General features: G+C 42.0%; 1 protein-coding gene across 2 annotated transcripts in view; it reads right to left on the bottom strand.

Moving 5' to 3' along the window:
• Positions 1-2416: 2416 nt before the first annotated feature.
• foxn4 (forkhead box N4) overlaps positions 2417-24554 on the bottom strand; it is a 47697-nt gene continuing 25559 nt past the window's right edge. Inside the window, exons 3-10 of one of the 2 annotated variants that reach the window (XM_072587878.1) lie at positions 21170-21342; positions 19671-19735; positions 18297-18398; positions 12598-12725; positions 10291-10387; positions 9263-9470; positions 8664-9056; positions 2417-5795 (exon numbers count right to left, since the gene is read on the bottom strand). In XM_072587878.1, the coding sequence (XP_072443979.1) occupies positions 5548-5795; positions 8664-9056; positions 9263-9470; positions 10291-10387; positions 12598-12725; positions 18297-18398; positions 19671-19735; positions 21170-21342 (1414 nt within the window). In that variant the 3' untranslated portion in view covers positions 2417-5547. Of the gene's footprint in view, positions 5796-8663; positions 9057-9262; positions 9471-10290; positions 10388-12597; positions 12726-18296; positions 18399-19607; positions 19736-21169; positions 21343-24554 lie in introns of both variants that reach the window. The other variant, XM_072587877.1, reaches the window with a different exon arrangement.

Here is a 24554-nt window from a genome sequence, read left to right as displayed (position 1 = left end):
GAGTACCTTAGCTCTACAAAGAATTCACTTCTGTGGGCAAAGTTTACTCATAAAGGATTGGGGGAGAAGGACAAGAAGTTTTAATTTTGAGAGATACAGGATCTAACCTGTCACTGATAGTAAGGGATGAGTGAATATGCACTCTTTCTGATCTGTTACTTGTGGAATAGATGGACACAAATTAAGCGTTCCCCTATGTAAGATCAGGTTGGAGTGCCAACTTAAGATTGGGGAAGTTACACTGGGAATGATTGACAGAGTGTCAGTTCCAGGAATTCAGTTTGTTCTTGGGAATAATTTGGCAGGATCCAAGGTGGGAGTGATATCCCTTGTTGTGGAAAAGACCAAGGAAGACCAAGAAACTGAGGAGTTAAAACAGAAATATCCTGGTATTTTCCCAGACTGTGTGGTAATTATATCCCACTATCATAAGTCACTGCATGAAGCGAAAAGTATAGAGAAAGATGAAGGAGCTGAGGTTCAGTTAGTGGATACCCTGTTTGACATAATGGTGCAGGAAAAACCTGAACAGGCAGAGGATCAGACAGAAGTGTTTAGTCCTGAAAGGCTAACAGACCTGTGACAGCAAGACAATAAAATATATTTGGATGCGTACTCTGTAAAAGAAACAGAGAATATTCCGGAGCGTTATTATCTGAAAGATAGAATCCTAAGGTGGAAATGGAGACTACAGCAGGTTAATGCAGAGGAGAAATGGGCTGAAGTGCACGAGATTGAGTTGCCGGTAGCATATAGACCGGAGGTGTTATGGGTATCACATGAACTACCTGTAGGTGGTCACCTCAGGGTATGAAAGACTCAGGGTAAGGTACAAAAATATTTTTATTGGCCTGGAATGCACAAGGATGTGGTCAACTTTTGCCGTACGTGTCATACATGCCAAATGATAGGAAAGCCACAGGCGGTAATAAAGCCAGCGTCTTTGTTGCCAATTCCTGCATTTGAAGAATCTTTCACATGGGTTGTAATTGATTGTCTACCTCCCCTCCCAAGAACTAAAAGTGGGAACCAGTAGTTGTTAACCATCATGGATGTGTCTGTGAGACTTCCAGAGGCAATTTCGTTACAGAGTATCAAAGCAAAAAGGATAGTGCAGGAGGCTGGGAGAACCCCACACCCAAAACGTTGACTTCTCTATCTCCTGATGCTGCCTGGCTAGCTGTGTTCTTCCAGCCTCCTGCCTGTCTAACCCACCTTTCAGTCATGGTTGATAAGTTTCTTAACCCCATTTTCCTGCTTTCTCCCTGTAACCGGGCGGCACGGTGGCACAGTGGTTAGCACTGCTGCCTCACAGCGCCAGAGATCCGGGTTCAATTCCCGCCTCAGGTGACTGACTGTGTGGAGTTTGCACATTCTCCCCGTGTCTGCGTGGATTTCCTCTGGGTGCTCCGGTTTCCTCCCAAAGATGTGCAGGTCAGGTGAATTGGCCATGCTAAATTGCCCGTAGTGTTAGGTAAGGGGTAGATGTAGGGGTATGGGTGGGGTGGTGTGGACTTGTTGGGCCGAAGGGCCTGTTTCCACACTGTAAGTAATCTAATCTAATCTAAAAACCCTTGATCCCCTTGATACTTAAGAACTTATTTGTCTCAGTCTTAAATACACTCAATGAATGGCCTCCACTGCCTTCTGTGACAATGAATTCCATAGATTCATCACTCTCTGGCTGAAGAAGTTTCTCCTTATCTCCATGCTGAAAGGTCTTGTCTTTACTCTAAGGCTATGCCTTCCAATCCTTATCTCTCCTACCAATGGACACATCTTCCCAACATCCTACTCTGTCAAGGCTATTCAGTATTCTGTATGTTTCAATTAGATCCCCCCCTGCCATCCTGCTAAAACCCACAATCGTCAAACATATTAAGCTTTTCATTCCTGGGACTACTCTCAAGATATTTGTCAATCAGCCAGGATATTGTTGCTTGGCCCTGATAGCTGTAATGGATAAGCAATTCTGTGTCCACTTTCTCTTTTATCTACCCAACCCAGGCTATGAAGTTGAATATTTTACACTACAGTAACAAGTCTATTTGGAATTTTGGCCCTGTTTTGCCTTTAACGTATTATTGTCAAAGCATTTTGCAAGTGCCGTATTCTTTCTCAGAAAAGTATCTCAACAGCCTTACGGTTCCTATTGGCCAACATTGTTTGAAGTGTTAGAGTCTGCTGGCTGTTGGGAATGGAACCATCCATTTAAATCCACTAAAGGGTAATAATGAAGCTCGCACTGCAGGTTTTCCAGGGAACTCCAGTAAAACTTACTTTAAACTGTGTCTAAACTATTTTATTCAAGTGAGAGCAGAGAATAAACATTATTTATATGTTCCAGTTGCATATTTAGAATTTACAAGTGTAAATATTAACAAGCAGTTTCAACAGTACTGCTGTATGACTCCACAATGCTCAAATTATTTTAGGTCACTTTGGCAACAAATTTATACAATGTGCAATGATCTTAATTTCCAATGTAGTTGTGGCATACGGAAAAGGAAAAAAACAGGTTTGGATCATGCTGCAGAGTATTCGCTGTGCTATTAAGTAAGTTTCCATTATGTTTAAATTGTTCATATTACAGCCCAGCATCAGATTACTACATTATATTATGAAAGATAAACAGTACCACGAAGGAAAGGAAAGCATAATTGTAGGCCTGCACTCCAATCTGTTGTTGGCCAGCTGAAAAGATGCATTGCCAGAGCAATCAGCCTTTATGAAGATGAAAGGAAGGAGAATAAAGAATACTTAAGTCGTAAATTTAAAGAATGTTATAAGGCTCGTAAGTCATTGTCCTGTTACAGAAAACAAAACATCCATCAGGACCATTTCTAAGTTAAATATTTATTCATATATCTAAGACATTTTACATAAAGCATTTCATACTTTCTAGTTAAAATCTGCCAATTATATTTGAATCTAAATGAGGGAAAAGATTTAAGAAATATTTCTTGCCCCTCTAATCAATCAGGTTGGTTAATCAAGATATGATTTTTTTTAGAAAACAGATTTTGTAGTCTTCCAGTTGTTGGCCAGTATGAAAATATCTTGAGGTTTCAGGCATATTTTTAGTAAATGTTGGTTTGGTACAATTGTAATTTTTTTTAAATTTCAAGAAATAACTCTTTTCCTCCTTTCAAAAGTACTTTAAAACCATAAAATGGGGACCATTAGAATGCCAGCATAAACGAGTTAGACTAGATTGAACTCTAATTCTATTCCTCCTTCCGCCTTTCAACTTACTAAAGTTTGAAGGCTTATAAAAATGAATCCTTTTTAATAGTGAAAATTAAGCTCTATCTATTCCAAGCCATATTAGACTGTTAGAGGTGACTAATATTATGGATATATGTGTAATCAGCATAGGTAGCTTCATTTTTTTAACAAATGGATATTCTATTTTCTTTCTGTTTCATGAAATCATGTGAGGACATTGCCACACTTCATACTTTCTATCGACATAATTCAAGTCTAACATTAAGGTTCATAAAGTCTCTACTTTGTGCACTGACCTCATTTTATCTGATAAACATGATTGAATTTAAAAATTATTTTTGTTAACAAGAATGGTCTATTTCTGAGAAACTTTCTTCCAAAGTGAACAGTGATGTCCCTGCTATATATCTATGGAAGTGTTAAGCCATCCCAATTTATCCTCCAATAGTTTTAAGTAGGGATAGCATCTTTCATTCCTGGGAATGTCTTGTGAAGACATTTCAGAAAGATATTCCACATACTCACAGTGTTGATGTTGACTGAATTTTCCAATAGAGTCCTAACCAAGAGTCTGTCAGAGCCTGGTGAAAATACATCCAATTTGCCTTCCCTGTGAAGAAATCCACAAGCTGAGCATCCAACTGGTCCATTTTTCTCAGTATTCCCAATTACTTCAGATTGTGGCCTTTAAAATGCTGGACTGAGCCTGGTCCCCACAATTTTCATTAACAGCAGAAAAGTTGTCATCAATGCAGCCAGAGTTGTAAATAACTCCACCAATGATGTTTGAAGGGTTCAGAAACTAATATCTATCCATTTAACCTTTTAAAAAAATTCTTAAATAACCAGACAAGTGGAAATGCTATCTTTAAGAAATATTTTTGTAAACAATGCTTAGTTCAAATGAAACGGGTCTTCACATATCCTTAAAGCAATAAATATAAATTAAAATTTACATACAGTAATACTGTCTATCACAACAGCACCAACACATTCCACTGTACTGACCTATCACAATGCAACAGAACACTTACATAGGAAAAGAGTTCACATTTCTAGGATCTACTAAGAATTGTTTAAGTTGAGTTTTCAGCCATTGATGATGATCAATTTTGTGCATTCAAATTTGTTTCTCTTTTGCATCCATTGAGAGTCCTGGGTAAGCAGTTTTCGTTTCCAAAGTTCATATCTATTAGTCAATCACAGAAACAACCCTGCCCATGTGCCCTGTACGATTCTGTTGCAGTAGACTATCCAATTCAGAAAGGGAAAATGCTTTTGGGTGACACCTGGATATTTGTCCGCTTCTGAAAGTTAAAGGTGACAGGACAATAACCAGTCTCGTCCTGAATAATTCCAATGATTACATTCATCACAGTTTCACTGGATCACTAGTCAAAGGAAGGATTCTAGTGATTTCCTCAGTCCTTTTTCCTTCTCTGGGTTCGTTCTTCCACCAGGATACAAAATTCTGCAATTAATCTTCTCGAGATCCATCTAACTAACATTATTCAAAACTTGACTCTGCAAATTTGTATCAAAAATAGATTTTACACTGTGGTCTGTTGCAAGTTATCATCCAAAAACAACAGGACCAGCAGCATCCAACATTTTTCATCATGTCAACGGTGTCAACAATTTTGAAATTATTTATGTAACAAGCAACTTCATGGGTCTGATGGTCTTTTCTGTTTGGGTGCTTTCCCAGGTATGCATTCACTCACTGGATGTTAAATTTGGTCAATTGGCTATAGTGGGCTGATATGTACAATGTTTGTCAGTCTGAGTATTAAACATCAACCAAACTGGACATAACCAAAATTGTATAGTATTGCTTTGTTATAAGTTGAATATTAATATGCTGTCATTGAGAGGTAAACAATGGATCTGAACAATTTACAGATTTAACTTTGTAGTTAAACATTTGTTGTTCTTCCATTTCACTCCAATGCTTTTGTCATCAGTTAATCAATTTGCTTTTATTATTTACAAAAATTGGTTATTTAATGAGAATAGTTTGGCTCTTCTTCAGTCAAGTCAATAGTAGACAATGCACTTTTCATATTCAGCTTTTAAGCCTGTTCTACATGAAAGCTGCATTTCATTTGCTAGATCTTGCATACAGCATGGAGTGTAAAATTCTTTCCAAAGGCTAAACGATTTAAGTCAACCAAATCCATTGAAAAAATACAGCCTTACATGAGAGTTATGTAAGCTTATAATTTAAGAAGTGACATGGAAACTCTTTCCACTGATGTTATATGTTTGGTCCTCAATACATTGGTTATTAGCAGGTCACCAAATCAGAGAACCTTTGCTTTATTGCAGTGCTATTGGCTTATTCCCTTGTGTGTTCAGGTATTGTGCCGGGACATTCTCCAAGCTAGCATAGGTGGTGTAAAGACCAGTAACCTGTAGATCAGAAAATGAATTCTCGCTTCCACTGGACACAGGAGTGAGACCTACTACTCCAAGAGGAGAGTCTGAGAGGCGGAGCGGAGATGTGCTAAATGCACTGAGTGTGTCCAGGTTGAAACTCTCATCTTTCATTTCTTCCCATAGATTTCCTGTTAAAGGAGAGAATGCTGGTTTAGGGTGAGTTGTTTTTAGCTTTACCGTAACATTTTGATTATTATACACTTGTTTTTGAGGGACGTTCCCATGTCTAAAGAAGGAAAGGTCAAGTAAACAAAGATTTTATGACTAACAATTTTACCCAAAAGAAATCTATTGGAAATTAATTCTTCAACTAATTTACAAATGTAAGCTCAAATTCTGCAGCATGGGGATACTTCAAGAATCATACTAATACATGCTGAGAAATGCAGTACAAATTAGGCATGTGTTTTAGCTTCAGCCTCCTGAAAACTGCAATACAAACCTCCTCAGTAATTCTTTCCGTTCTCAAGAATGAAAGCCCTGGGAAATATATCAACTGCAAGTCCAAGCTTCTGAGTGGAATTGAAGAGGGAATCCCTGATCTTTATCAGTAACTGCAATTATGGTTTGAATAATTGTTTGGGAACCTTATTTTGAGCATTAAAAGTTTAGAAAAGGAAAAATGGCAAAACTTAATATTTTTAATTAACCATTGTGAACAATCCAATGAATTCAATTCTATTTTCCTTTGATAGCTTTTTCTCATTTCACAAATTTGGGAATTTGAAATTACATTTAATGTAATGTAAGTATGTCTTGTAGCCACAGATGGAAGTGTAGTGTGACAGCTACTCTCGAACAGTCTGCTGTTCTCCACTATTTGCCTTTCTTCAGTATATTTAACATCCAGCAGAAGCTTGAGATCCACCACTAGTGGTTAAAAGGTAAAGAATCCAGCTCAGTTTAGTTTAAGTAGAGACTCAATGATAGTGTGAGCTCAACAAAAAACCGTGCCCTTCAATGGGATTAAAAAGGTCCCAGTTTTATAGTATCAGCATTCCTCTAACGAGAAAAGAGTTGACATGGCAACACAGAGTTACGCGTTCCTTTGTTTCCATCAGTGTCATTCTGAAATCACATACTTTGGATGCCATTCCCTTGGGGTATTCAGATCACTTTCAGTGCATCCCCACATTGTTACAACTAAATAGAGTTCAGGATGTGTTGGATCATAACTGCGGGTTGTATCCAAGTGATTCTTTCCACCCATTCCACTGTTGTTCTGATAGGTTTGTTCATCCCCCTCCTTCTGCTTCAGCATCTCAATGACCATTAATCATTTGCAAATCCTGACAAGTGTCAGTAGTTTGTTTTAGTATGGCAGACAACATACATCAAATGCTGTCTTACCGAACAACTACATGTCTTTAAGCAGGATTTGTGATGTGAACTCTGCTGGCTGTGCCAGTATTTGTTATCCAGTCCTAATTGCCCTTGAGAAGACAGTAGTGAGCTATTTCTTGAAACATTGCAATGTATGTGGTGCAGCTCCTCCCACAGTGCTGATAGGGAGGGACTTCCAGGATTTTGACCCAATAACAAAGATGAGAAGGCAATATGGTTCCAAGGCAAAATAGTATGTGACTTATCATGAGAATTCCCCAACACTAAAAATCCCTCAATTTAGCTAAGTGCTATTTCTGAGTCCTTTGTTTATGGTCTCACATATGGTGCACAGACAGTAAAAATGCTAATTATCACACCATCAACAGTGTGCACGTGGGTATTTCATATATTTGAAGGACAACAAGTGAAGGAACTAACGATTACTTAATGTATATACAAAACTGGTGCTATTTTGATTGTGGACATGGTGCATGCTGCCATTTGGTCTTGAGGAATCCTGATTGATAGGATGAAAGGCTCCTCTTTGTAAATGGGTCTGGACACCCTCAGCCCTCTGCTGTGTGAGCCTGTGTTGCACAAAGTTACTCAGTAGGGTACTAAATTTGCAATCTCACTCAGGTCCATGTGATGTCTGGTGTAGTAAATGGATTTGTCACACAAAATGAGACAATACCAAAGCATTTATGACGTTCGAACAAAGTGACTGCTGTTGTTGACTTGGAAATTAATTCCCTGAAATAAGCCAGCATTTAGTTCCTATCTCTTAACAGCTTTTGCCTTCATAAGCACATTCCATTCCTTTGACATGTCAGTTTCCTTTGCACACTGATCAACTCTAATTAATATCACGAGAGATGGAGCAGAGCATTCTAATTCCAATTTGCAAATATTTGTTAATATTGTATACTTTGCTGTTAGCAGACAGAGCCCATTCTCTCCCTTTCCCACTTTAGTTTAGATTAGATTAGATTCCCGACAGTATGGAAACAGGCCCTGCGGCCCAACAAGTCCACATCGACCCTCCGAAGCCTAACCCACCCAGACCCATTCCCTCTGACTAACATACCTAACACTATGGGCAATTTAGCATGGCCAATTTACCTGACCTGCACATCTTTGGATTATGGGAGGAAACCGGAGCACCTGGAGGAAACCCACTCAGACACGGGAGAATGTGCAAACTCCACATAGACAGTTACCTGAGGCTGGAATCGAACCTGGGACCCTGGTGCTGTGAGGCAGCAGTGCTAACCACTGAGGCTCGAGTTTACATCCATTTTGCATCTCTTTCTGTTTCACCACCTGTCTTTTGCACTACACCATCTGCCCTCTTGCTCATCTTCTGTCTCTCTCAAAAGTATTTAAAAACAACACTCCGACATCTTTCAGTTCTGAAGAAGTTATTTCCGACTCGAAATGTTAACTCTCTTTCTATAAATGCTGTCAGACCGCCTGAGTTTCTCTAGCATTCTCTGTGTTTGTTGTTAATGTTCTTTATGATTTAGTTGAAATGCCATGCTAAGAGTTGGTATTTTCCCAAGTGCAGTCACAAAGTTTATTGTTTCCAGAAAGGAATAATGATGGGGAAGTAGTGTACTTTCATTTAAACAATGCTTCAATGTATATTTATCTCTGCAGAGATTACTCACCATGCAATGCAAAGTCCATGATGGTTGGGTCAAGGGCATCAACGTCAGTGTTCATATCTGTTGTCATGCAGAATAAATCAGAAGCAACCCTGCTAGCTCCATGGTGTGATAAAGGACTGTGGCTAATATCTGGCATGGCGTGGAGAGGTGGGGTCTGAGCCGGTGCTGGTGAGTCAGGGCTAATCCTCGTCTGCTGCTGTTGCTGTTGGATATGGTGATGCAAAGGCAGGGGATGCAAGGAAAGGGTAGCCACAGACTGGTGGGGGAGATGTGGCATCGTGAGGCTTCCTTGTGTGCTGGTCACCTGTGTTGCCATGTGGATTGTTCTCTCTGAATATTTTGACAGTCTCCTGCAGTTTTCTGGCCGATCAGATATCAATTTGTCCAGTTCATCTGCAGTGAGAAAGAGGTCGTTAGAAGATGAGATTTCTGGGAGCCTCGCATAAGTTGACATCTACCAATATTTGTCTCTCACATCTTTTGAAAGCACTGACATAGTAGAGTATAGTGCCATAACATCACCATTATCTGCTCATAATATATCAATTTGTGAAGGAAATTCTGTCTCCCCTCTATCGTCCAACACCACTGATCATTACCTGGGTTTGCCATGCTCCTGCAAATTGCTCCAAGATCCTTGCGCTTCCATTTCTGCATCTCTTCCTCCATCTTTTCGATCTTGGCTGGGTTGAGTGCCCAAAGGCACCCTTTCCGTGAAGACCCACTCAGCTTGTTCTCCACCTTCTCAAAGCACTTGTTCAGCGAGAGGTTGTGCCTGACAGAATTCTTCCAGCCATCTGGAGCAGTCTGAAACAGAGGTTCAGTGTCCTTACGCAGAAAGGAAGCTCAGAACTAATGGTCTCCTTCCACACCAAACTGCAAATTGCATTAGTATGGATGGTACAGAGTTTATGCTTTCTATCTGTTTCCAATTTTCTTTGGTTCTCAAATGGAAAATTCATACTGATTAAGCAAAGGGTGTTAAGTAATGTGATTCTTTTTGTTACAAGCAACATCTGACACAGCATGATACATTGTAAAGCTTCCTACATGCCACACCTCTACATAAACCACCAAAATGACCTATGAGTGAGTGAATTGCCAATTTGGTGACATATTATGGGTATTATTAGAGTCAGGATCTCTGTTGATGAGTTGTAGAATTTAAATTGCTTAAAATCACCACAGTAGCAGAGTGGTGCAGCAGGAGCATGCTGGACTCATAACCCAGAGGTTGATCGAGGGTTGTGCAGGTTAGCTGGGTTAGCTATGGTAAATGCGGGGTCTGGATGGGGTGCTCTTTGGAGGGTTGGTGCAGACCTGATGGGCCGAGAGGCCACTAGCTGCATTACAGGGATTCAATGATCATTCTGTTTAAGAACTTTGCAGCCAGCAGAGCTAGCTTGAGTTTTGGAATAAAAGAATAAAGTTTCTTGATGGCAATTCCTTGGTCATATATTTCAGGGCAGAAGCAAGAGAGATTCCTGAGAGAGAAAATCTTGAAAGAATCATCCCCCCTTAACAACCCTTGTGCTTTTTCTGTGAATGGAGATGGCCGTTGTGATGGCTACTTTACTGTACTTTTGAACTTAATGGGACGATTCTGTATGTTTCATCAATCTCCTACCTTGAAATAGGGAAAGTGCTCCTTCATGAAGCTGTAGATCTCACTGACTGGGAGACTTCCTGTCTTGCTGTTCTTCAGTGCCATGGCAATCAGGCAGCTGTCAATTAAATAAATGCAAGAAACAGTCTAAGGCTAGAAGAATGATGCCCATAAACCATACTTTAGAGATTTGTTTGTGGTTTTGTTTGCCAAGTTTTGTCCTATTGTAGCTGTCATTGCAAGAGAATTGGACCTTTTACCATTCTGGTCACTCAATCAGTACTAAACACAGGTTATCTGTAGCACAAGGACGGTCCTCTGCACTCTACCAAACCCCTTAACCACATACTGGTATCCTAACTGTACCAGTATCACACTTTCACTTCCCAAAGTGGTCATCCTTGTCTGTTCTGCTAGTAAAGACTGCCAACTTGTATCAAATTGAGAACAGTTCGGTGAAGTGGTTATTGGACTATTCGGAACTGATTTCAGATAGCTTCAAGTTAATTTTATATCGGGCACGTCCAAGTAGAAAACATGAGGCATATTTCATCAGCCAGATTATGACTAAGGAAAGGGTTAGGCTTATCAGCGATGCATTTGGTGACTTGACTGTGAATGAAGAAAATGTGAGCAAGGTTCTAAATTAGTATTTTGTCTTTGCCTTTGCAAAGGAGAGGGATAACCCAGATATTAGTTAAAGAGCAGAAGCATGAAATATTAGATAAAACCAGCACAATGCAAATGAAGTATTTGAGGGACTCTTTGTAGATGATGCACATGTCTCTCCACTTTCGTATATGTCACGTGTGTTTTAGGAAAGAGGAAAACCAGGGAATTACAGATCAGTTAGCCTGACATCTGTGCTGGGGAAATTGTTACAGTCTATCATCAACAATAGGATAATTGAACACTTTAAAAATTGGCTGCTAATCAGGGAGACCAAGCATGGATTCATGACAGGCCAGTTATGCCTGACAGTCATATATGACAGACCCCATTGAATTATTTGAGGAGGTGACTAAGATAGTGAAATTTCTATGGATGTTGTTTATATGGACGTCCAAAAGGCATTTGATAAAGTCGCACTGTTACGGAAGGTAGATGCTCATGGAACGGAGGAGGAATTACTGACATGGCTGGGAAATTGGTTGAGTGGTTGGAGACAGACTGGAGTGATAATGGGTAGGTACACAAACTGGTAGGATGTGACCAGAGGTGTCCCACTGGGTTCTGAGTTGGGACCTCAATTACTCACATTATTTATTGACAACTTGGATAATGGCATAGATAGTCATATATCCAAATTTTTGATACTTGAAATGTTAGTTGGCATTGTTGTCAGTGCAGGTGATAGTCTCTCAGTATCCCTTTATAATTTTACGCTAAGTAAATGGGCAGAACTGTGGCAGGTAGAGTTCAATGTAAGCACAAGTGAGACTGTCCATTTCAAATCAAAAAATCAAGATACATTGTAAAAAATATGAAGTTAAATATAGTGGATATCCAAAGAGCTGTAGCGGGCCGTTCAGGTACATAGATCACAAACAAGTCTTGAAAAAAATCGAGAAAGCTAATGGAATGCTGACCTTTATATCTAGACAACTGGAGTATAAGGACACAGAAGTAATACTACAGTTACACAAAACCATGATTACATCCCCCCCCCTTGGGGTATGGTGAGTAGGTCTGGGCACCGCACCTTAGGAAGGATAGATTGGCCTTGGAAGGAATACAAAGTGGGTTTACAAGAATGATATGTGAACTTCAGGGGTTAGGTTATGAGGAGAAATTATACAAATTAGGCCTGTTTTACTAGGTTTAGAAGGTTAAGGAGTGATCTTATTAAAGTCTTCATGATATTAACAGGAAAAGACAGGGTTGATAAAGTTAAACTATTTCTACTGGTTGGAGGTATAGTTTATGAATTAGGGCCAGACTGTTCAGGAGAGATGTTGGTTTAGTACTCTCTTCCAGAAGCAGCAACAGCAGATGCTGGATCAGTTGTAAATTTTAAACTTGAGGTAGATACATTTTTGTTAAGCAAAGGTATTAAAGGGGTATGGGCCAACGGCAGGCATATTGAGATAGGCCAAAACCAATTGCAGAACAGGTCTGAGGGGCTGAATGGCCTATTCCTGCTCCTATATTATGATTTCTTCACTCAGCTACCTAAAAGTGTGAAGATTTAGTCATTCCAAACATCACTTCAGACTAGTGCAAGGTTGGACAGAAGTTTCCCATCTTCTTTGATTACACATCTATTGATTACATTGAAAGCAACATCCTCATAACAGATGTGGGGAGCAATATGCTGGCATTACATACCTGTAAGAATAGATGGGTTTGGGGTAGGTCTTGGGTTGGAGGTCCTGGTCACTGTGAGTTGCAAGTCGGGGCTGTGCATACTGAGACTGTGTATGGTAAGTTGGGCTGTAAATATTTCCAGGAGAGCACTGAAGAGTAAGAAACAGCGCATAAGACAACAGAAAAAGTCAACATACAGAAAACCAAAGGAATAGCAAAATGTGGCAGTAAAACCTTAACTTATTAGTTTCTTCTGTCCCTAGTCTCGTCATAGGGACGGATAACTAAGATGGGACAAACTAACACCCACTCATTTTTCTACTCACCTCTTTTTGCAGAGGTGCCACTTAGGCACAGAGTGGTGCATTAAAGTACAAGGGATTTAAAACAATGCAAACAGTTTTCAAAAGGAGAAAATATATCAGGTGTTCCTCTAACCCGAGTTGGCCTTTGCTGGAAGACTGTAGTTGGTCTAAGGCAGAAATGTGAGCAAGATGGTGTGTGAAATGGTAAGAGACCATAAGATCTGAGGGTTGCTAGTTCTTTGAGTGGGGGTATTGTGCAAAATGGCCACCCAATCTCCATTTGGCCTCTCCAGTGTTAAGCACTGTGAGCAGTGAAGGCAGTGATCTAAATGCCAAGAGGTGCAAGCAAATCACTGTTTCACCTGGAAAGCAGTTGGGGCCTTGGATGGTTCATTCTTCTATCATTCCCACACGTCATCCCTCTCCATAGAATCTTCCCATGCAATTTGCAGGAGGTGGGATTCTTGCTCTTTTACCACCTGTCCAAATACTTCTCTTAGTTATAATTTACTTGTACTCTTTCCACTTACTACACTGCTCACAATATTGGCAGATACGATATTGTGGGGATAACTGAGACGTGGCTTCATGGGGACAGGGCCTGGGAAATGAATATTCAAGGCTACATGTGTTATCGTAAGGATAGACTGACGGGCAGAGGGGGTGGGGTGGCCTTGTTGGTAAGGGAGGATATTCAGTCCCTTGCGCGGGCGGACCTAGAGTCAGGGGATGTAGAGTCAGTGTGGATAGAGCTTCGAAACACTAAGGGTAAAAAGACCCTCATGGGAGTCATCTACAGGCCCCCAAACAGTAGTCTGGATGTTGGAGGTAAGTTGAATCAGGAGCTGAAATTGGCTTGTCGCAAAGATGTTACTACAGTTGTTATGGGGGATTTTAACATGCAGGTAGACTGGGTGAATCAGGATGGTATCGGGCCTCAAGAAAGAGACTTTGTGGAGTGCCTCAGAGATGGATTTTTAGAGCAGCTGGTGCTGGAGCCGACCAGGGATAAGGCGATTCTGGATCTGGTATTGTGTAACGAACCAGAATTGGTCAGTGACCTCGAAGTGAAGGAGCCATTGGGAAGTAGTGACCATAATACAATAAGCTTCAATCTGCAATTTGAGAGGGAGTGGGTACAATCTGAAGTGACAATATTTCAGTTGAATAAAGGGAAATATGGAGCTATGAGGGAGCAACTGGCCAAAGTTCAATGGTTTAATACCTTAACAGGGAAGACCGTGGAGGAACAATGGTGGATATTTCTGTGTATAATGCAGAAGATGCAGGATCAGTTCATTCCTAAAAGGAAGAAAGATCCCAGGAGGAGACATGGGCGGCCGTGGCTGACAAGGGAAGTAAAGAAACATATAAGGTTAAAAGAGAAAAAGTATAACTTAGCGAAGATAAGCGGGAAAACGGAGGACTGGGAAGCTTTTAAAGAACAACAGAGGATTAGTAAGAAGGAAATACGCAGAGAAAAAATGAGGTACGAGGGTAAACTGGCCAAGAATATAAAGGAGGATAGTAAAAGCTTTTTTAGGTATGTCCAAGGCAAAAAAATGGTTAGGACAAAAATTGGGCCCTTGAAGACAGAAACAGGGGAATATATTACTGGGAACGAAGAAATGGCAGAGGAATTAAATGGGTACTTCAGATCTGTGTTCACTGGGGAAGACACAAGCAATCTCCCTGAGGTAACAGTGGCTGAAGGACCTGAACTTAAGGGAATTTCTATTTGCCAGGATTTGGTGTTGGAGAGACTGTTAGGTCTGAAGGTTGATAAGTCTCCGGGACCTGATGGCCTGCATCCCAGGGTACTGAAGGAGGTGGCTCGGGAAATCGTGGATGCGCTGGTGATTATTTTCCAGAGTTCAATAGAATCGGGGTTGGTTCCTGAGGATTGGAGGGCGGCTAATGTTGTGCCACTTTTTAAGAAGGGTGGGCGGGAGAAAGCAGGAAATTATAGACCAGTTAGTCTGACCTCAGTGGTGGGAAAGATGCTGGAGTCTATTATAAAGGATGAAATTACGGCACATCTGGATAATAGTAACAGGATAGGACAGAGTCAGCATGGATTTATGAAGAGGAAATCATGCTTGACTAATCTTCTTGAATTTTTTGAGGATGTTACTCGGAAGATGGACGAGGGAGATCCAGTGGATGTAATGTACCTGGACTTTCAGAAAGCTTTTGATAAAGTCCCACACAAGAGGTTAGTGAGTAAAATTAGGGCGCACGGGATTGGGGGCAAAGTACTAGATTGGATAGAGAATTGGTTGGCTAATAGGAAACAAAGGGTAGTGATTAACGGCTCCATTTCGAAATGGCAGGCAGTGACCAGTGGGGTACCGCAGGGATCCGTGCTGGGACCGCAGCTTTTTACAATATATGTAAATGATATAGAAGATGGTATCAGCAATAACATTAGCAAATTTGCTGATGACACAAAGCTAGGTGGTAGGGTGAAATGTGATGAGGATGTTAGGGGATTACAGGGTGACCTGGACAATTTAGGTGAGTGGGCAGATGCATGGCAGATGCAGTTTAATGTGGATAAATGTCTGGTTATCCACTTTGGTGGCAAGAACAGGAAGGCAGATTACTACCTCAATGGTATCAAATTAGGTAAAGGGGCTGTTCAGAGAGATCTGGGTGTTCTTGTCCACCAGTCAATGAAGGCAAGCATGCAGGTACAGCAGGTCGTGAAGAAGGCTAATAGCATGCTGGCCTTCATAACAAGAGGGATTGAGTATAGAAGCAAAGAGGTGCTTCTGCAGCTGTACAGGGCCCTGGTGAGACCACACCTGGAGTACTGTGTACAGTTCTGGTCTCCAAATTTGAGGAAAGACATTCTGGCTATTGAGGGAGTGCAGCGTAGGTTCACGAGGTCAATTCCTGGAATGGCAGGATTGCCTTACACGGAAAGACTGAAGCGACTGGGCTTGTATACCCTTGAGTTTAGAAGACTGAGAGGGGATCTGATTGAAACGTATAGGCTTATGAAAGGACTGGACACTCTGGCAGGAGGGAACATATTTCCGTTGATGGGGGAGTGCCGAACCAGAGGACACAACTTAAAAATACGGGGTAGACCATTTAGGACAGAGATGAGGAGAAACTACTTCACCCAGAGAGTGGTGGCTGTGTGGAATGCTCTGCCCCAGAGGGCAGTGGAGGCCCAGTCTCTGGATTCTTTTAAGAAAGAATTGGATAGAGCTCTTAAAGATAGTGGAGTCAAGGGGTATGGAGATAAGGCTGGAACAGGATACTGATTAGGAATGATCAGCCATGATCATATTGAATGGCGGTGCAGGCTCGAAGGGCAGAATGGCCTACTCCTGCATCTATTGTCTATTGTCTATAATATGGTCTCCTCAACATTGGAGTCACAAGCTGGGTGACTGCTTTGTAAATCGTCTCCTTTCCACCAACAAGCATGACCTAGGCCTTCTGGTCCTTCACCATTTCACACAGTTTGCTCTCATGCTGCAGTTTCTAACCTAGGCCAGTTACAGTGTCCACGAAGGCCCAATGCAAGCTGAAGGAACAGCACCTCGTTTTCTATTTCAGCACCTTATAGCTTTCAGGATCAACGTTGAGCCAAACAATTTCAGATCATGACCTCTGTCCTCTGTTTTGTTTCCTCCATTCCCTCACAGATATCTGATTTTTTTTTTGGTTTTGCAGTCAGCAACTGAGCTACATTTTGCTCCTAATATTTACGACAAACACCTAATCAGGATCCACCTCTCTTTACAATCATTACATTCTCTTTGCCTTTTGATCTCCCTCACCCTCCAGCCTTCTCTAACCTTCCCTCTTTTTCACTTGTTCCTTTACACCTATTTGGACAGCATAAAACCCATCACTTGTCCATGTCTCTCTTTAATTGCAAAGAAGAGTCATATGCAGACTCAGAAACTTTAGCTCTGTTTCTCTCCCGATATTTGCTGAATTTGTCTAGCACTCCTTTTTTAACTTGAAATTTCCACCATCCACAGCATTTTGATTTTGATTTGTATTAACCCCAGGGTTTATCCCTCACAGCCTGAAGGATGATGCTTAGCAGATCACCAATCTCTGTCCGTGCCCTTACAGCGGCTGTCCCCTCCTGGCACCTTCCTCTGTCACCGCTGGAATTGCAAAACCTGTGCCCACACTTGCCCCCTCACCTCCATCCAAGGCCCCAAAGGAGCCTTCCACATCCATCAAAGTTTCACCTGCACATCCACAAATGTCATTTATTGTATCTGTAGTAGTCTCCTTTACATTGGGGAGACTGGACACCTTCTCGCAGAGAGCTTTAGAGAACATCTCCAGGACACCCGCACAAATCAACCCCAACGCCCCTTGGCCCAACATTTCAACTCCCCCTCCCACTCTGCCAAGGACATGGAGGTCCTGGGCATCCTCCACCCGCCATTCCCTCACCACCCGACATCTGGAGGAAGAACGCCTCATCTTCTGCCTCGGAACACTTCAACCCCAGGTCATCAATGTGGATTTCAACAGTTTCCTCATTTCCCCTCCCCCCACCTTACTCTAGTTCCAACCTTCCAGCTCAGCACCATCCTCATGACCTGTCCTATCTGCCAATCTCCCTTCCCATCTATCCGCTCCAACCTCATCTCTGACCTATCACCTTCATCCCCACCTCCATCCACTTATTGTACTCTTGGCTACCTTCCACCCAACTGCACCCCCCTCCCATTTATCTCTCCACCCTGGACGTTCCCTGCCTCCATTCCTGATGAAAGGCTTTTGCCTGAAATGTCAATTTTCCTGCTCCTTGGAGGCAGCCTGACCTGCTGTGTTTTTCCAGCACCAGTCTAATCTAGACTCTAATTTCAACAAATGTCTGTTCACTATAGGAATTTACTCATTGCAGAAAAATCACACCCAGGCCACTCCCACTTGAAACCATTGCATTCTGTGTGACCTCAACTTGGCTGCAAGCCTGTCTCCAATTATCCGATACTTCAATCGTTCTAAATTACATGTTGTGTTCCATAGATTTCACACGCAGTTTAGTGGTTTACGTACAATTCCTGGCACAATAGAATGCAAATGAGCAGGCCCAGCAAAAAAACACACACATGCAATTCCTCTAGAAGCCACTGGAGGGTGCAGTTGGGCTGTAACTCATTGCAGGGACATTCTAAATCAATGCTGATCAGTAGCCACTTTCCAATTCATGTTGGAGCAAGATTGGAAAGGAGCACAGCTTTAATAATCTTTTTCCATTTTGCACATTTAATTTATCCATTTGATATCTGAAAAAAAAAATACAATGCTGTCCTCAAGACAACATCCCACAGGCCAGGCTAGTCACAAGGTCCGAAGTAATGTAACTGAATCCTACAGGATAAAAGTTGACTGAATTGTGAAGTGTAATAAGAAAGAATACTGTACCTGCTGGCCAGGTTGTGAAAGACTGTACAGCTGCTGAGAGTGTGCTTGGTAAAGGGACTGCTGTGTCTGAAACCCAGATGGGTGTTGTCCTGTAACAGAGTACTGCAAAATCAAAGTGGAGTTTGGGGAGGGGGTTGAGGAGGAATAGAGAAAGTTCTCATCAATAAAGGTAATTTCCAGTGTTTTAAGTATTTATAAAACTTCTGCATATTTCTTTTGTCAGATTTTTTTGATGTCGACCGTTACAATGATTTACTTGAAAATGCAAGAAATGGGATAGGATTGAAAATCAGATTTGAGGTTCAGATCCTTCCTAAATAGTTTTGTTTAATTTCTAATTTTTAAGTGAAATGAAAATCATATTTAGCACTCAGAAAGACTGTATCAAGCTTTTGTATTCTCCTCAAACATCGTTGTGCACAGTTTTTTTGGCTCAAGTCGGAGTTTCCATGCCTCTATCCTGTGCCTCTTCTCATTTGCAAAATTTCCCTCTATTTTCAAGTGTTGCAGCATTCATCTTCTTTTCCGATGAGACCTTCTAGCCAGACTTTCCAGGTGTCTCTTACAACTCATTTTGCCCTACAAAGTGCTAGATTCTCCTCCTTTTCCAATTATATTCAATAAACTTATTTCTTCAAAAAGCATGTGTTTCTTAATTATGCAAACATTGCAGATGGAAACTGAATGGGAAGATTGAATATGGAGAGTGATGTGATAATCTCCAATCCCTTACTGTAGCACCTTGCTGATCCTTATATGATCTGCTTTTAAAGTTGTCAGTGGATTTCTGTGCGGAATGATGCAGAGCTCCCATAAATTTAAAATTAGACACCAAATTAAAGTTAGTGATTAGAACTAAGCCAGATGGAATAGTTTCATTGAAGAAATTGTATGGATTGTGAATTATATAATCATAGAACACCAGTACACGTAATATTTGCACTCAAGTAGGCAATTAGATGCCTGTCTGAAGAGACAATGGACTAAGGTGTTCTCTGAGGAGATTGGACAGTGCATTCATCAATCAAATAAGAATAGCCTTTTGAGTCCAAATATTTTTCCTGGCGCTAAAGATCTTTGTTATGTTTTCTTTAAAAAGAATTGTACATATCTCTTGATCTCCGTCCAGACTTGTGGCTCAGTAAGTAATTAGAGTCAAACTGTCTCACCTAGACTAATGCTGGGTTCATCACACTTCAGTGAGGGGGCTTGGGAAATCAGTGTTCACTAGAAAAGGCAAATCACAATCTCCTCTAGACCTTTCTACTCTTCCTTAACTCTACAAAAAAACAATAATTGGCACAAGCTTACATTTTGCCCATGTGTGGTCATGGTGTTCAATCCCATGATGCCATGCTGCATAGTTGCCTGTACCTGGATCATGGCTCCTTGGACTGATGTTGGCGTCATGTTGTTAGACATGTCATGGAGAACCAGGCCTAAGGGAATCAATGGGAGGTGTTAAGTAATAAGTAAATAAGTTTCAGTTCAGGAAACTGAAATTGGAACTAGCAAAATGCAAGAATAGTCCACAATAATATCAGTCTCTGTTTAGACCTGGATTTTTACCAGTTTTATAACATTACTGCCATGTTTCTCTAGATGTTGGTTTGTATTCTTGTACCATCAACTCTCATCTCTCCCATCATGCATCCTGGACAACTGAAACCTGCTGCCAATTCTGTATAATCTTCTTTAGTGACTCACTGTGCAGTGGGTGAGATTGACAAAAGATGGTTCCCACTTGCAAAATTTCTGTCTGCTTCTCATAACATCCTGGATGGCAGGGTGGCATAGTGTTTAGCATTGTTGCCTCGCTGCACTAGAGACAGCCTTGGGCAACAGTCTGTGTGGAGTTTGCCCAATCTCCCTGTGTCTGACTGGGTTTCCTCCGGGTGCTCCAATTTCCTCCCACAGTCCAAAGATGTGCAGGCTGGGTGGGATGATATGTGGATGATCAGTGTGGATTTGATGGGCCAAATGGCCTCTGTCTGTACTGTAAGGATTCTATAATTATCGTCTTTATGATTATTCTGTTGTGATAGTCCACCAATACTGGGACTCTCTTACATTAGAATCAGACTATAGGGTCCCTGTGCACCATAGAGAGGAGAGGGAGTAGGAGCACTCTGGTACAACTGAGACTCACAACAGCAGAAGTCGGTGAATTTTAATTTTATCTTCAATGTCAGCAATGGGAGCACATCTCCTATATTTAACTTTACCATTACTCACTTCTTGACCAGTGGGGTCTGTGTTTTAACTTGAAAGAGATCCCGTTCCCCAATCACTTACCTTAGCACCCTGTCAGCTATAGCTTGAGTTTAAAATTCCCATTCTCAATTCACATCCCTGTATGGCCTTGCTTCTCCCTATCATGTAATCTCCTCCAGCCCGGAACCCTCTGAGATATCTGTACAATCAGGCCTCCTTTGTAACTGCTCTGCTACTGGCGACTATATCTTCAGTTGTTGAAGGCCCAAGCTCTGGAATTCCTTTCCTCCACCACACTGCCTTGCTTTCCCACTTTCAGACATTCCCGAATATTTTGACTAAGATTTGGTCACCTGATCTAACATCTCCTCAGCTGGTAGAGTGTCATTGTTTGTATTTGTTCATGGGATATTAGGCCGCCCCATTTATTGCCCATCCCCAGTTGCCCTGGAGGTGAGCTGCCTCACTGCGGACCTGGAAGTGTAGGATCTCCCACTGTTTTTTATAATGTTTGTGGAAAGTGTGTTTCATTACATTATAGGTGCTATACAAGTTGTTGTTGTTGACAGAAACCAGATCGGCTTCTCAGTGCCTTGAGACGTTTAATTATGTTCCAGGTGCTGTGTAAATGTGAGTTGTTGTTGCTGCTTCAGTGTTACCTGTTTGCGTTGTCAACGTTGGATTCTGGGCACTCAGGTTAAAGTCCATGCGACCTGTCGCCATCTGTTGTAAACGGGGGACATCAACAGATGTCAGCCAAGACAAGGACTGCAGGTCACTCGGGAGGTCATCCTCACTCAGCTGGCAAGGGTCAGGGGTCAAAAGGCTGGGCCTGGAGGCAGAAAGGTTCAACTTTTACTGAGGATACAAGCTGCTGTGTCCTGCATCAAGCTCAACAAAGGCTGTTTATTCTGCCAGTGCTCTCATGGGGCTATCAATTATCACTTTACATCAACACAGTCTGATATGTTAAAATACTGCTTATCCTTAGAGACTATCTACTGCCAAGTGGTCTAAAATAATGCAGTGCTTGGATGCTGCTTCACTTCTTACTGTCTCCTGGCACTATTCTGCCATTTAGAACACAATGGTGCCATGTCTGTCTCGTCACTCCATACTTTGGAAACCCCTTTTGAAGGACCGTTTCCTTTAGACTTCACACCAGTGAACACTCCTTCTTTCCTCTGGTCAGGTTCCACCTCTCCTTGGCACTGTGTCAGGCTCTGAGGCTGGCTCCTCACAGCGGGGACCCCAGTGCAAAACCGTAGGTGGTGGTGCATCGGCTGCCACGGTACCACGGCAGAAGGTGCAAAGGACCATGGGCACTGCTCTCCTCTGGTAACTCCCCCGTTCCAGAGGCATTACCCTCCCATCACCCTCCCATCACCAGTCAGGCCCAGTGTGCAGGCTGTGTCTTTGCCAAAGTGAAGGAAAAGGAATAAGAAAGGAAAGACACAGCCTGGTGATGCTTATGTTCGTGTTTGCGTACCAAGTACTGTCAGAGGGTTCCGGGCCCTTTGAATCATGGATGGGTGACCACCTGCATAGCCCCTTAAACGCTGCTTCCTGCCCCAAGGTTTCAGACGTACTGGACGGGAGGGAAGACAGTGGGAGGGAAAGCTTGCTGTTGAAGTTGAACTGAAGTTAAGGTACATCGTAATTCGATTTGATTCCTCATGATCAAATAACTTCAAAGATCAGAGTATCTTTTCATTGCTACCTCAAACTAAAAGTCTTCGTGAATTAGAGACAATGGCAAGGAGAAAAAGGAAAGGAAATGAAACAGTTTGAATTACGATTGGATGCAGAAGAAAAACAGGAATAGAGAGAAGAAAAGAAGTGTCTTTTCCCTAAGGGTGGGTGGTTTCAAGAGGAGGGGGCTTGTTTTTAAAGTGAGAAGTGAGAAATTTTAAAAAGGCGTGAAGGACGGTTTGTTTACACGGGGTTGGTTGTTTAAAAGACATTTAGATAAGTACATGAATAAGAAATATTTGGACGAATATGGGCCAAGTGCAGGCAGTGGGACTAGTTTAGTTTGGGATTAAGTTCAGCCTGAACTGGTTGGACCGAATGGTCTGTTTCCGTACTGTCTGATTGTATGACTCTGTTCACACAGAGAGGGTGGGTGTCCTACTGCTTTCTGGCATCCATTGAATCTCAGAGATGTCCAATTCCCACATTTGGATGTCAAAGAACAATTTCTTTTCCCAGTGCAAGAGAAAGAGACCCCAATAATTCTAAGGTTGATTTGCTCTTCTTGGCTATTTTTGACAAACGGAGGTTTAATTTCGATTGTGCCTTCCAGTTTGTAAACACTCCACTGGCTGGGAGGGTGAACGGTGAGGAGGATGCTTCAGTGTGATTTGGACAAGTTGAGTGAGTGAGCAAATGCTTGGCTAATGAGGTATAATGTGGATAAATGTGAGATAAATTTGGCAGTAAAAGCATGTAGGCGGATTATTATCTGAGTGGCGATAAATTGGGGAAGGGGGACGTGCAATGAAAACTGGGTGTCCTCTTTGACCGGTCACTGAAGAAGCAGGTACAGCAGGTAGTAAAGAAAGTAAACGGTATTGGGGGTCTTCGTAATGAGAGGATTCAAATCCAGGAGCAAGGATGTCTGGCCGCAATTGTACAGGGCCTCGGTAAGACCACACCTAGAATACTATGTGCAGTTTTGGTCTCCTTATCTGAGGAAAGATGTTCTCGCTATGGAGAGAGTGTAGTGAAGATTTACCAGACTGATTCCAGGGATGGCAGGACTGATGTATGAAGAGACACTGTCTAATTAAAACAATATTCACTAGAGTTCTGAAGAATGAGAGGAAGGGGGTTGGGTCTCATAGAAATCTTTAAAATTCAAACACGACGAGTTTCTGAAGACTAGGCAGTACAGCACCAGGGGTCTTAATTCAAAGGTATGGGAGTAGGCGAGGAGGAATTTCTTCACCCAGAGAGTGGGGAGCCGGTGGAATTCTCTGCCACAGAGAATGGTCGAGGCCAAAAGATTGAATGTTTTCAAAGAGTTTGATATCATTTTTAGGCCTGATGGGATCAAAGGGTACGTAGCAAAAGCGGGAACAGGGGAGTGAAGAGGATAATCATATTGATTGGTGGAGCAGGCTCGAAAGGCCTCTCATTTCTTTTTTCGATGGGTCAGTTAAGCTTCTGATCGCCTGTCCTGATATGTTCCAATGTGGCCACATGTCAAATTGTTTGATATTTACTCCTGTGTTAAAGGGGTTATATAAAAGCAGGTCAGTGTTGTTGTTCACTGGGACCCTCGTTGTACTAAGGTCTCGGGCAGTCAGTGAAGAAAACCCACAAAGTACACACACGAGGCCACACACAAACCAAGGAATATACTCCGACATATTTATGCTTGCACTCTGGAGATATTGATCAGAGGCAGTAATCTTGTACTTGATTCTGGTGTCGCTGCACTGCAGACTGTGATTGGACGAAGTCCCCATGAAGTGGGTTCTGCTGACTTCATGGACGGCTGGGTTGTTGGGGCACTGGGGGTGGGTGGGGGGGGAACGTGGTCAAATAAACCCCTGAAATAATTACCTCACTCGGGTAAGGCCTGAGGAAATCATGTCAGTGTCAGACACTGCTGCTAAAGTTTGTAACGTTGAACAGGGCAGTGGGGCGGGTGTGTGTGATGTTCAGGAGGACAGGGAGTGCAAAAACGAAACGAAATGTTCAAACTGCCTCTTTAAAGTTCAGAAAGAGAAGCAGTTTGAATATTCAAAAGGAAGCCAATTACAGCCACTCAGTGATTAATAACGCACCTACTACTTAAAGAACAATAAAATTAGGGTTGCCATAGTGACAGGAACCAGGCAGTTAGTTTTGAGCTATGCAATTCAAAATAAAAGTCAGGATGGGAAGCCGTCAGATCCAGTTTTGTGATTGGTTTAAATCATAAGAAAACAAGGGAGACTGGGTGATGATTTGAAAGCTGGGCAGGGCTTGTCCAGAGGCTAACAGTTGGCTCTTGTTTGCTTGGCTGATGGCTCCATTGTCTCCTAAAACAGCTGC

Source organism: Chiloscyllium punctatum, chromosome 17 (assembly GCF_047496795.1).
Source record: "Chiloscyllium punctatum isolate Juve2018m chromosome 17, sChiPun1.3, whole genome shotgun sequence".
NCBI classification, from domain to species: domain Eukaryota; kingdom Metazoa; phylum Chordata; class Chondrichthyes; order Orectolobiformes; family Hemiscylliidae; genus Chiloscyllium; species Chiloscyllium punctatum.
Note: the sequence above shows the minus strand (reverse complement) of the source record. Positions and strands in the feature narration are given on the sequence as shown.